Source organism: Oncorhynchus masou, chromosome 12 (genome assembly GCF_036934945.1).
Source record: "Oncorhynchus masou masou isolate Uvic2021 chromosome 12, UVic_Omas_1.1, whole genome shotgun sequence".
In the NCBI taxonomy this organism is placed as follows: domain Eukaryota; kingdom Metazoa; phylum Chordata; class Actinopteri; order Salmoniformes; family Salmonidae; genus Oncorhynchus; species Oncorhynchus masou.
Window position 1 is genome coordinate 46,251,196 of NC_088223.1, and position 12,939 is coordinate 46,264,134.

The following is a 12,939-nucleotide window of genomic DNA, read 5'->3' on the forward strand; positions in this document are numbered from 1 at the left end:
AGGTGTTCAGTCCCAGGGTCCTGAGCTTAGTGATGAGCTTGAAGGGCACCATGGTGTTTTAGTCGATGAACAACATTCGCACATAGGTGTTCCTCTTGTCCAGGTGGGAGAAGGCAGTGTGGAGTGCAATAGAGATTGAATCATCTGTGAATCTGTTGGGGCGGTATGCAAATTGGGTCCAGGGTGTCTCAGATGATGGTGTTGATGTGAGCCATGCATTTCATGGCTACAGATGCGAGTGCTACGGGGCGATAGTCAATTAGACAGGTTACCTTGGCGTTCTTGGGCACAGGGAATATGGTGGTCTGCATGAAACATGTAGGTATTATAGACTTTGTCAGGGAGAGGTTGAAAATGTCAGTGAAGACACTTGCCAGCTAGTCAGCCCATGCTCTGAGTACACATCCTGGTAATCTGGCCTTGTGAATATTAATCTGTTTAAAGGAATTAGTCATATTGGCTACGGAGAGTGATATCACACAGGAACAGCTGGTGCTCTCATGCATGGTTCAGTGTTGCTTGCCTTGAAGCGAGCATAGAAGGCGTGTAGCTCATCTGGTAGGATCGTGTCACGGGGTAGTTCGCGGCTGGTTTTCCCTTTGTAATCCGTGATAGTTTGCAAGCACTGTCAAATCCGACGTGCGTCAGAGCCGGCGTAGTAGGATTTGATCTTAGTCTTGTATTGATGCTTTTCCTGTTTGATGGCTCGTCAAAGGTTGAAGAGGGATTTCTTATGAGCGTCCGGATAATGTCCCACTCCTTGAAAGCGGCAGCTCTAGCCTTTAGCTCAGTGAGGTCACACAAGAATCCATGGCATGCCTGTAATCCATGGTTTCTGGTTGGGATATGTACGTACGGTGGGGACGACTTCATTGATGCACTTATTAATGAAGCCGGTGACTGATGTGGTACACTCCTCAATGTCATTGGATGAATACCGGAATATATTTCAGTCTGTGCTAGCGAAACAGTCCTGCTGTGTTTCATCTGCTTCATCGGACCACTTCCGTATTGGTTCTTCCTGTTTTGAGTTTTTTGCTTGTAAGTCCAATTTGTAAGTCGCTCTGGATAAGAGCGTCTGCTAAATGACTTAAATGTAAATGTAAATGTAAGTAGGAATCAGGGAGGGCGAGGGAGAGCCTTGTATATGTTTCTGTGTGTCGGGTAAAGATGATCTAGAATTTTGTGGCCTCTAGTTGCAAAGGTGACATGCTGGTAAAAATTAGGTAAACGTATTTCAGTTTCCTTGCATTAAAATCACCGGCCACGGAAATCGCCACTTCTGGGTGTACATTTTCTTGTTTGAATATGGCTCTATACAGGTTGTTGAGTGCAGTCTTGGTGCTAGCATCGGTTTGCGGTGGTAAATAGACGGCTACTAAAAATATAGATGAAAACTCTCTTGGTAAATAGTATGGTCTGCAGCTTACCATAAGGTATTCTAACTCAGGCGAGCAAAAACTTGAGACTTCCTTAACATTAGAGAACACGCACCAGCTGTTTTTAACAAAGAGACACCCACTCCTAATATCCCAAGGCACTCCTAACTTGCGTGCGTGCTTGTGCTACTTTGAACCAGCCATTGTCGTTGTCTACTTTTCTCTGCCCTGAGGAAAAATGTCATGTAACGGCCATGAAAACAGAATGGAACGAACAGAGCATTTTTCTTCTATTCTATTTTAACCTATGTGGGAAGTATTGAGGACTACACCTAGCTGCCCAAACCACTGCGGTGGTTCTTCGTATAACAGCCCCTCTAATTTGGGACAGATGGTCAGGATAGCAGGCCTTGAAATAACAGTTTGTCACTGATCTGGGTCCAGACCTTGTGGTTTGCCCTGCTTGGCACAAGCTCCATATTCAAGAGAGTAGGATTAGGATGTCTGCAGAGAGAGTTCTCTCTCTCATTGTCTGTAATGTAACATTTTGTGAGGGCCTCCAACATTACAGTGAGTGTAGGCTGTCTGGTCTGTGCACATGTCCCATTTAGAGTTATCTGATACGTGATTCGTCTTTAAGACAGAGATCACATAGCTGTTGTTACCCCATCAGGTCATATTCATGGCTGAGAGGTTATTATATTCTTGGACTATTTGAAGACTTATAATCATTATGTTAAGCAGTATACATGTCTAAAACACATTTCCCTTTCAGGGACAATAACTACCATCTTTATCTATTTGATCTTATCAGACGGAATTGAGAAAAATAAAGAGACAAATGTCTGCTTTGCGAAGTAAGTCAGCCTGCTCCTTGCCAACCGCAGGCTTCATAGCCCCCTAGTTACTGACCCTGTAGCAACAGATAACAGGCTAGACTGTGTGACTCTGTTTGTGACAGGGACACAACAGGAACAGAACAGGCTCTGTGATTGCTCAGCAGCACGTTAGGATGGGCATGTGTTCTCTCAATGTGATCAGCCATCAGCAGTCCTGGTGCCAACACAACACAAGATGTTTGTACTGTATGTTGTCAACCAATGAGTGTGTTATAAGGGGTGCCTGGAGCAACACAGTGAGACTGAGTTCAGCTGAGTCTCACTCATACCTCTTTATCAAACACTTTCCCTACATTCCTTCCTCTCGTTCTACACAACAAGGGTCAGGGGTTAGGGGTCAGAAGGTAAGAGTCACGATGACTCACCATTTCCACTGTCCAGGCAGTGTACCAACCTTGTAGGGTTTTCCCACATATTACACAAGATACATGGGTTAAGGGTTTGCCCAGTTTTTTACCGGCAGCACTCAAGGGTTACCCAAATATCTCTTTACCACTACCACACCTTAGTAAGGGTCAGGTATGTGCTGTGCGTACATGCCTATGTGTGTGCGTCAGGGGTTAGAGGTCAGAGGTTCTGCTGACTCACCATGTCCGCTGTCTAGGAAGTCAGTGATGATGGCTGCGCTGCAGTGGGACCAGGGGCTGGTCCTGTTGATCTGGATCAGGGTAGGGGACATCATGTGGTTGTCCTTCAGCTTCCCAAACGTCTCCTCACACGCCTTCACATTGTCATGTGGCATGTTGAACACGTGGCCTAGAGCAGGAAGAGGAAGAAGGGAGACATTACTGTCTCATTCATCTTTGTTATTCAATAAATTACTTACTGGATTTACTTGGGCAGCATAGGTCATATACCTTGCCGTCAACTGGCTTGTTATTTTTGTCAGTCAATAAACACTGGACATTTACAAAAATGATTTTATGGTTGCTCAGGTATTGTGAAAGGAGGTGATACCGTCAACAGTTTCGTCTTTGTTTGATGGTTTTACAGCTTTACATTCACATAAAAATACAATGAGAATCTACATAGATATCGGTCTTCCTTTATATCAGCTCTAATGCTGTTCAAACTAAAAAAGTGGAAATCGGGGTCATTTTTAGTAACTATTCTTGTCACACTGACAAAACAGCAACTTTGGGTTCTCAATGACTGTGCCAGGGGGGTTTGGAGAGGACAGCAGGTTTGGGTGAATGGGTTCACCCCATTGAGTCAATTCAGGAAGTAAACTGAACGTTCAATTCCAACCCTGGAGGACGGACTAAGATGATGTGGCAGAGCACTCACCAAGTTCGTGAGCAGTGGTGAAGGCGGAGGGCAGACCGTCGTCTTCTATCACAGAGCAGCTTCTCTTGGGGTCACACATGGTGCCCACGTCAGCCATGCCCAGGGTGTCACAGGTGGAGGCTCCACAAAGGTCCTGGACAGGAGATAACACACACACCACACACTGGTCAGACAAACACACTCATCTCTCCCATTACACATGTCAATAACATTTGTATTGCTGTTCTGAGATTTAACTAGGATATTCACTTGCTGTCAAGCTAATTTGACCCTCTTACTTGTCGTGCTTTTAATACCTTGAAAGAGGTAGACCACACAGTAGTATGTACTATATATAGTTATTATACTGTGTGTCATCAAATCAAATTGTATTTGTCACATACACATGGTTAGCAGATGTTAATGCTGTGACAAACCATTCTAATATGTCTGCTTTGGCTTGCCATACGTTCTCCCAATAGGCATTGCTTTCTGGAAACCCCCACTACACATTCAATCTACCTTTACTTGAGTTAATGAAAATGCCTCCAATTGTTCTGTAGCAAAGTTTCCAATTTACCTACATTTCTGCACCACACTGTTTTAAACACAATGTATGTTAGTGAGTAAGGACCCATTGGGACCTCATTATCACAGGCCTCACAGGCCTCACTGACAACCAGGCAGTACCTAAACAACACTTTCTGCCCAGTTTGTATTATTCTGTAAATAAATCTGTGAAACTAAATTTAGTATGATACAGTATGTTACGTTATGTCGGGTTACATTATGAATGGAATAGCGGTCGTACAATATCATACAAATTAGAGGATGTATAGTATCATACATTTTACCTGGTCGTACAGTAAGTAGCATACGAATTGGATGACGGAAGTTATCACACATCTGGGAGGACATATGGTATTATACGTCTTTCTCTGAGACCAGGTTGAGTGTTGCATGTAACAACAAAGTAGAAATACGGGGAAAATTTACGTTGTTGGTTTGGGGAACTAACAACAAAGGTTAGGATAAATTACGTGAAAGGTTAGGGGAACTAAAAGAAAACTGTAAGGTGAATTTAAGTAGTAGTTTAGGTAAATTGGTTTAAAGTTTAGAATAAAGGTTAGGGGAAGAGTTAGCTAAAATAATACAGTTGTTCCCGATGTGACTCAAACACACAACCTTTAAATTGCTAGGTGGTCGCGGACTACGTCCAACCAATCTCCCTACTTTTGTTTCAGTCTAAAGTAACTAGATAATTAGTAGGTATCATACATCTTGGAGATGCTCAGAAATACATTAAGTATGTTTCATATTGCTCTGATGCCAGGCTGTGCACACTAGAGTAGAATCTTCGACAAACACACAGTAAAAACCATCAATCCCCAAGCTCCTCTCAGCTTTGATCTGGTGTTTAAAAGTATATCCAAACTGAAGCCTTAAAGTACTGTAACAAATTATTTGAAGTATCTACCACAATTGCTTGACAATGAAAATCCAATCCAGATGTGTGTGTGTGTGTGTGTGTGTGTGTGTGTGTGTGTGTGTGTGTGTGTGTGTGTGTGTGTGTGTGTGTGTGTGTGTGTGTGTGTGTGTGTGTGTGTGTGTGTGTGTGTGTGTGTGTGTGTGTGTGTGTGTGTGTTTTAACTCAATATCAAATAATAAAGTACCTGGGATTCATTTCAATTAAAATGGTCAAAAATCGTAATTTCTCATGCAATCATTTTCTACGACTGTCTGGGAGTGGTTTGAGTGGGGAGGGAAAAACTGAGAACGGTCTTTTCAAACAGCTCTTACACTAAAAGCCCATTATTGTCATATTCACAATTTCATATTATTATTCCAACCTCATAGTGTGGAAATATATACAAAACACAGGACAATCACATTTTTTGATTGTTCTAGGCCTATGAGAAAGTATACTAAACTGCAATGAGCTGCTGTGTTTTCATCTGCCAATGACCTACTTTTCCCATCCGCCATCTGCCATATCTTTCCATGGTGTGGACTCACTCACCCAGCTGTTTAACACACACACAGACACGCACGCACGCACACAAACACAACTGCCAATCCTGACTCTCCATCCTATCCATCTTTCCACGGTGTGGACTCACTCACCCAGCTGTTTAATGACAATGACCAATAATATCGTTCCAATCCTGACTAATCATTATTAAAAGACCCACTACTTTTGGTGACCTTGTTTCTGCATGTTACTTCCTCTTTTCACTGAACCAAGCATAGAACAGAGTAGGATTTGGGATGGCCTAGTGGTTAGAGTGTGGGGCCAGTAACCGAAAGGTTGCTGGATTGAATCCCCGAGCTGACAAGGTAAAAATCTGTTGTTGCAAAAAGAGCAACAGCGAGAAAGAATTAGGCTAGGCACTAAACAAGTTACACAACAACAACTGCAGCAGCTTGCAACGACAACTGGAAACCTTGGTCTGATACACCAGTATCACTGGGAAGGGTTTTATAAGATCTGGAAATACTTAGCTAGGTGTGTCCTTCCCCCCTTGTTACCCTGGTGTGTATCTGTCTATCATGGAAGTTAATAGCAAACTTAGTGTAGAGTTACTCTCCCATCCAGCCCTCTCTGGGGAAATATGAATCTGGCAGGTTTATGGTCAGAATCCATTACTAATCTTTTGGAAAAGGGGTTTTCACATACACTGCACATTCTGTGGACGTTACTGTGCGATCTCAGCAAGCTGCAGAGCAGTAAGGAAGGAGCCATGGGGAGAACTGAGGCTCCCTGTGAGAGCTGAGTGGTCTATATAAAACACATAAGTATAGTACATTAAACTCAGCATAAGTAAACATCACATCAGGCGCAATCTGTGCCTTACTCAAGCCAATGTGCTGTTGATTGCAAACCATTTCAAGACCCTTTCACAGGCGTCTAAATCTAATGTGCCTAACCAGCTGGGGGGAAATGGTTGAAATGGCGTTAGAAACTGATTGAAATTACATCATTTTGATGTCATGCCCTCTGGGTATTTAGAATGAGAATGCCTATGCCACAAGCATGGAAAGTGTCCCATGACTGTCTCCTGCTATGGACCAAGGTCGGCTGAGTGCATCATCAGCATCACCACCAGCCCATGTCTGTCAAAACCTATTCATTTTCACTGTGTCAAAGACGACTCCTCTCCTCAAGCAACACTGACCCAATTGGCACCCGGTGGTACAAACAGCAGACTTTCATTAGGCTTTTATAACATCCAAACTGTTCCATGTGTGCATTCCCCCTCCTTCTCTTTCCATTTCTCTCTCTTCCTCTGCCTCTATCTCACTCCAACTCACTCTCAATTTGTCTACTTTCTCCCACTCTCCAGTTCTCGCACTCTCTCCCCTCTCTCTCTCTCTCTCACACTTTCTCCCTCGCTTTTTCTCTCTAGTTCTCCCACTCTCCCCATCCTCTCTTTCTCTCTCTCTCTCTCTGAGTCACAGACTACATACCAGTGTCCACCACAACTCAGCTTTAACATGTTTAATCAGACTTGTTATTATTATAGACAGAAACTAGCGGAAATGGAAAGGAGAGCTGGAGAGAATGGGATTGGGGTGAGAGGAGGAAGTTAGGATTACTGCCAATGAAAGACAGTAAAGAAATTAGCTCACACAAGGGTCTGAAGTGTGGTAGTTGTAAGGGCCCATTGGGAGTATTGGGTCTCATAATGTCAGCTTCACAGCTGAAGGTGAGATATGTTAGTCTTTCACGTCCACTCCAATGTTCAGGAACAGTAAGACTCATTTGTCATTGAGGAATAATCTGAATGCCTGAGGGAGCTAAATTTAAACTGAAACTGATTGTTTCAAGTCTTTCTTTCTCCCACTTCCTTTACAAGTCCCCATGGCAGTATCTTTTAAATGATGAGCCCAAGCCCATGCTTTGGAAGGTTTTACCCTCACAGAACTGCATAGTATCTCAGTGGTCATAACAAATCCTGTTGCCAATGGTCTGTATGGTTACCAAGATTACTGTAAAGGCAATGACTGCAGAGTGTAATTCTAGAGATAAAATATTCATCCAACTTGTTGAATTAAGTTTTATCAATCTACTCCTCTTCTAGTAGGCCTATTATCATTGACATTACTTTTTAAGCCTACATTCAGCCAATACAGCTGCCAACTAAGCCAACAAAAGTGTTGCCTGGAGAGATATGATTCTGACACATTCAATTTTCTAATAGTGATGCTGATCCATATTGCCATTCTTTGCCACTCTTTGCCACTCTTTACCACAGCGAATGTTCTGACACACACAACAGTCAGTCTCTGTTATGTTATTCAATGTGTAATTACTTGGTTATAGCCTGGCGTGAGACTGTTTATATTTAGTGGTTTTAGGATGACAGGCTCATATGGTGCTGCTTAAAATGACTTGCAAGGATTCTTTGTCACTTTTGGGGTTTTGAGAGGAAAGCGTGTGACTGATGATGGCCAACTGTGCCACGCCACACTGCCAGTGCTACTAAGCCTCTTTTATTAGGTGTAAATCTGAGGGACTCGATAAAGTTGGGCTTTATTAAAGGTAAGGTTTAGCCAACTGGAAACCACTATGGTAAATTAAAAAGCAACAAGACGTGTAATAGTGTAGTTATTGTGCAGTTGTTTAAAATCTCCAGTGTATTTTCAATACTCAACAATAAATGATCAATCAATTTTCAGAATGACTTTCACATAATGTGTAGGTGAACAACCCTGACGAGTGACAGGAAAAAAAAAAAATCGCTGTAGAGGACACATGGTGGGAACGCAGGAGTGAATGGAAATACACACAAACAGATCTAAATCAAAATGCTAAAACTGAGCCAACAACCCAGATGAGAAATGTGCACTAGGCAGAGGAGAGGTGTGCTGAATCCTGTCCCTTGCGGCTGGCTGCAGCTGCGAGGCTCTCCCTCCTCTAGTGCTGCTGTGGTTTCAGACTGGGGGCAAGCACGTGGGCCAGGGCCAGAGACGTGGCGGGAGGGACGGAAGGATAGGGGAATTTCTGACATGTTCATGGTGATCTTCCCCAGGGGCATATTTAATGGGGAGCAGGCAAGGCATCCTCAGAGGGGGAAGGGGGAGGTGGGGTGGGACAAGCCAGCACAATTACAGCTGGAGGCAAGGCAGGGTGGGAAAGGTCCACATAAAACAAGACACTTCCGATTGCTGCATCCCTCGGGGTACTGACGGACTGACTGACACTCCCTTGTCACAGAGCACAGGTCAAATAACTAAGCTAGTTGTTAGTTTATTGGTACATTTTCTATTGGATTATTATGTTCAGTATGTTTGCTGGAAAGTACAGTGACTTGGTCATGAAGAGATTGGCCATGACATAATGTGCTATATGACATGATCCGGAATTATTTAAATTACATCTGCCAAGTAAGGGTGGTTGAGTACAGCACTGCACTGACATTAAGTTTGGCTCTGCCAATCTATTTATTGCATGAAAGCTCTGAGACTAAAGTAGCTAACTGCATGGTAACTGTATTCCTTGCTACTATTGGAGGTGTTTGAATCTCTCTCCCCACTAAATGCTTGCCTACCTTCAAGACAGTAAACCATGGACAACCTTCTTTACTAAGGAAAACAAAGGACTGTATAACGTCTGTGTCTGTCTGTCATATCACGGCTGTCTGAAACTTGGCTGAGAAGTGAGTGTTCACATGTCTCTTCATGGGTCAAAGAGCTACACCTTCTCTAATAATGGTTGGAATGTAAGGAGGGACTTCAACTCTGACCTTGTCTGAAATTTAGAAATGAATCAAAAAGAAAATGTCAGCAAAACAGAAACAAATAACTGCCACTCTGCTCTGACAGTGATTGTTTTTGGTTGTAATGGTAAACTTGGACCATGACAATCCCTGACCTTACTTCAGTGTTAGGGCTGACCAGCCGGTTGGCCACGTGGCATGTAGAGTCTTGTTGTTTGGCTGTGTGAGTAATGAGTAGTCTGGTCTGTCGACACTGTGCTGTGGGCGCGGCCCTCCATTTCACTCTCTCTCTCTCCCTCCCAACAGGTGGGGATTGTCTCAGAGTTCATCAGAGGTGGAAAGTGTGTTTGAGTGCAAATCAATTAATGTTTAAGGGCATGGACAACCCACTGAACCCAGCCTTTTATAAATAAGCATTGTGATTTGTGAACAAGCATAAATCAAGTCAGTGTCTACTTTATGAGACCTGGGGTTGGGTTGGTTTAGCTAGTTTTATGTCTACGACTATGTCTCGTGTGCCATTGGGTTTACATGGACTTATGCCAAGGCTGCCATACCTCCTTGTGACAAGTTCTATTATATGGCATCTATGTCAACATAGACAAACACACTGATGACTAATAGAAGCTGCTGGTCAGCATTATAGACTGGTTTAGACTGCTTATGTGGTGCATTCAATTATATTCCCATTTTCAAACTATTGCAATGATCCAATGCATCACAATCATCCTCATTCTGCATACAGATTACACAGTAATTCTAATTGCACAGATGCATACATACTTGCAAACCAAGGTAAAATATAGGGTGCTTAAATCTATCCAGTTTCACGGCATGTACAAGTGTGAGGTGTAAAATGGAAATGTGCTTTTTGCTTATTGCAACTCCCCCTGAGAGTGGGGTCATTGGCAGGAATCAACCATTATTGACAGAGACCCTGAAACATTTAGGGTTAGAGGGAAGATTTTTCATCTTGTGGAATTCAAACTAGCAACCTTTCGGTTACTGCCCCAACACCTTTGCAATAAGCTACCTGCCATCCCATGCTCCCATGGTGATCGCAAGGTGGACAGATAGAGAGCACCCCATGTTGACAGAATAAAGCTCAACTTTACCTGCTTGGTGAACAGTATGGCAGTATCCCAATAGTCTGGATGCTTGTCGTTATTCTTATTCATCTTTTTTTGCCAAGTGCAGAAGTTACGCAGCGTCATTGCTGCATTGCCTGAGACTTTGGGTCCTTTGTCATCATCAGTTAGCACAATGAACTTGACAACAACAATGTTGATGGAGTTGAGAATACTGGGGTGTTTGTAGAGCCTAGCTGCCACAGACATGAGTGTCAAGAGGTAATGTTTAAGGTCATCTCCATGGAAACTAGCCATGGACTCATCAGCAACAACCAGCGTCTCCACGTATCTGGGGATGGAGGCAAATCTCTTGGATCTACCTTGGATACCTTTTAACATTGTTTCAGTCACATTGTGCCCTTTGTATAAGTGCTTGTATTTCTCCAAAGACGCGGCGACGTCGGGACTCAGACCCGTGTCCACCGCGCACCTGGAGGTCGAGTTACCGTTGAAGTTATCATTGCTACGGCGCCGGATAACATGCACGCTCTCGGCGCTCCTGGTATTTCCTGAAGTGGTGTCATTGTGGACAGGATTGATTAAATATTCCCAGCCTTTGAAACCGAATGCGCCTTGCAAGCCCTTGCACAGACTCAGCGCTGCGTATGAGAGCCGGTCTGAGTTGACATAACCAGAGTAAAAACACCTGCTCAGGTCCCCGCTTGCAGCTGGACTGGAGGCAGAGACTGTGGGGGCAAGGAAATTTGAATCTGGATGCAAATCAAGCACAAGCTCCTGCTGGAAGGCGCTTATTTTAAGAACAATTATCCCCGTAAGAATATCCTCGCCGTTGTCAAAAATATTATGCTCATATTGTTTGTCATCCAGTCTAATGGGGTAGCAAAGTTCACTTTCACTCTCCATGCAATTAACGGATCTGGAGTGTAGAATCACGAAACAATAGAGCAATATTGTCCTTATGAACATCACCATGATTGATTTTATTGAGTAACCTAATGCAATGATCAGGAATTGAAATGAACAACAGAAGTAGCCTGCACGAGCCGTAAACGTTCCCTATGATGCAGTCGTAATGAGTGATCGATACAACAGAGAATAATCCAAGGCGCAAATGGAAGTCTATTCTAAAACATTGCCGTTACAAGTCCGCTCAGTGCAAAATCCTTCAGTGTCTGACCCGTTCCCATCATCTACCTGTCTGCTGAGCCGATTGCTTCCTTCTGTGGACTTTATGCTTTTGCGTCATGAGTAGCCTAAATATTGAGAAATTGTAATCAGATTTTTTGGGGTCGTAACTAGTTACCACAGCCGCAAAGTCGTAATTATGGTTTAACCCCGCCTATTTCTACAATTTCTCTTAAAATCTGATTTTAAACCTAACGTTAAATTTATCCATAACCTTAAACACACTGCAAACCTTATGCCTAACCATAACCTTAAATTAAGACTATAAAGCACATTTTGTTTTAATTAATTTTTATGATATAGACCATTTCGACTTTGTGGCTGCGGTAACTAGTGACAACAGAGTTTTTGGGGAGGCGCTCGGGAAAGCTCATTGGTTTATGCGTCTCAGTTCAAGGTTTACTCTGCGACCACTTGAAACTCTGTACTGTATTAGCATCACAACTTCCGCGCAGCACACGAAAAACAGGGTTTCCTTCCACTTACCCCTCGAGCTGGGTCTGTGCTATGCTATGCAGTGCATAGCGCGCAGCCTGCCTCCATACACATTTGTATCCAACGCAACATCCAAAGCAAAGTAGCACAACACCAAATGAGTGATATATTTTGCATATGTTTCCTAGCCAGTGCCAATACTCTACAAAATGTCCTTTTATAACATGGCTTTGTGAATTAGTAAGATGTATCTAGGAGTTAGGCTATGCTTCAACACCCACTGATGATACAAATATGATCATCTTATTGGCATACGAGCTCAGAGACAAACATCAGTGGCCGGGGATAAGTGTGCATAATTTTAGTCTTGTGCTCAATATACCCAGTCTTCTTGGGGTTTATAATTAACTGAAACCAGTGGGCTACATGCCTATGCGCTGTAGTATAATTGAGCCAGTGAGACAGGGTTTAGGCTATATCTGATTATAAAGTAATCATGCTGTCACAATCATCATACTAATCATCATCATCAGATCATTCAGGAAAAGTCCATTCAAGTTCAACACGAGTTTATTGCCTACAATGTAACACAGTAGCCTAATGTTACTATGGAACTGTGAAAATAATAATACAACACAACCTTGACAAAGTGAAACAATCTGATGTGTTGGGTACTTTTACTTGACGTTTTTGCTCTTTCAAGATTGTTCAGAACTCCAACTTAATTTAGATGGATGCCTGGCGGTGTCCAGACAGTCCTCTTTTCAGATACAATATTCTGGAGGCTGATACAAGTGCGGCATCTTGTGGCTAATAGGCATAATCATGTACACGCTTCCCTCTAACTAAACAAGACTAATCAAATAAATACATTTTTTTTATTTTACCTTTATTTTACTAGGCAAGTCAGTTAAGAACAAATTCTTATTTTCAATGACAGCCTAGGAACAGTGGGTTAACTGCC

The 12,939-nt window shown here is 42.9% G+C and overlaps 1 protein-coding gene across 1 annotated transcript in view; it reads right to left on the reverse strand.

Moving 5' to 3' along the window:
* The window catches only part of adamts15a (ADAM metallopeptidase with thrombospondin type 1 motif, 15a), a 29,795-nt gene extending 18,181 nt beyond the window's left edge, over positions 1-11,614 (reverse strand). The window contains exons 1-3 of the mRNA XM_064980746.1: positions 10,380-11,614; positions 3,566-3,698; positions 2,867-3,034 (exon numbers count right to left, since the gene is read on the reverse strand). Coding sequence (XP_064836818.1) covers positions 2,867-3,034; positions 3,566-3,698; positions 10,380-11,327 — 1,249 coding nt within the window. The 5' untranslated portion in view covers positions 11,328-11,614. The remainder of the gene's footprint in view (positions 1-2,866; positions 3,035-3,565; positions 3,699-10,379) is intronic.
* Positions 11,615-12,939: the final 1,325 nt, after the last annotated feature.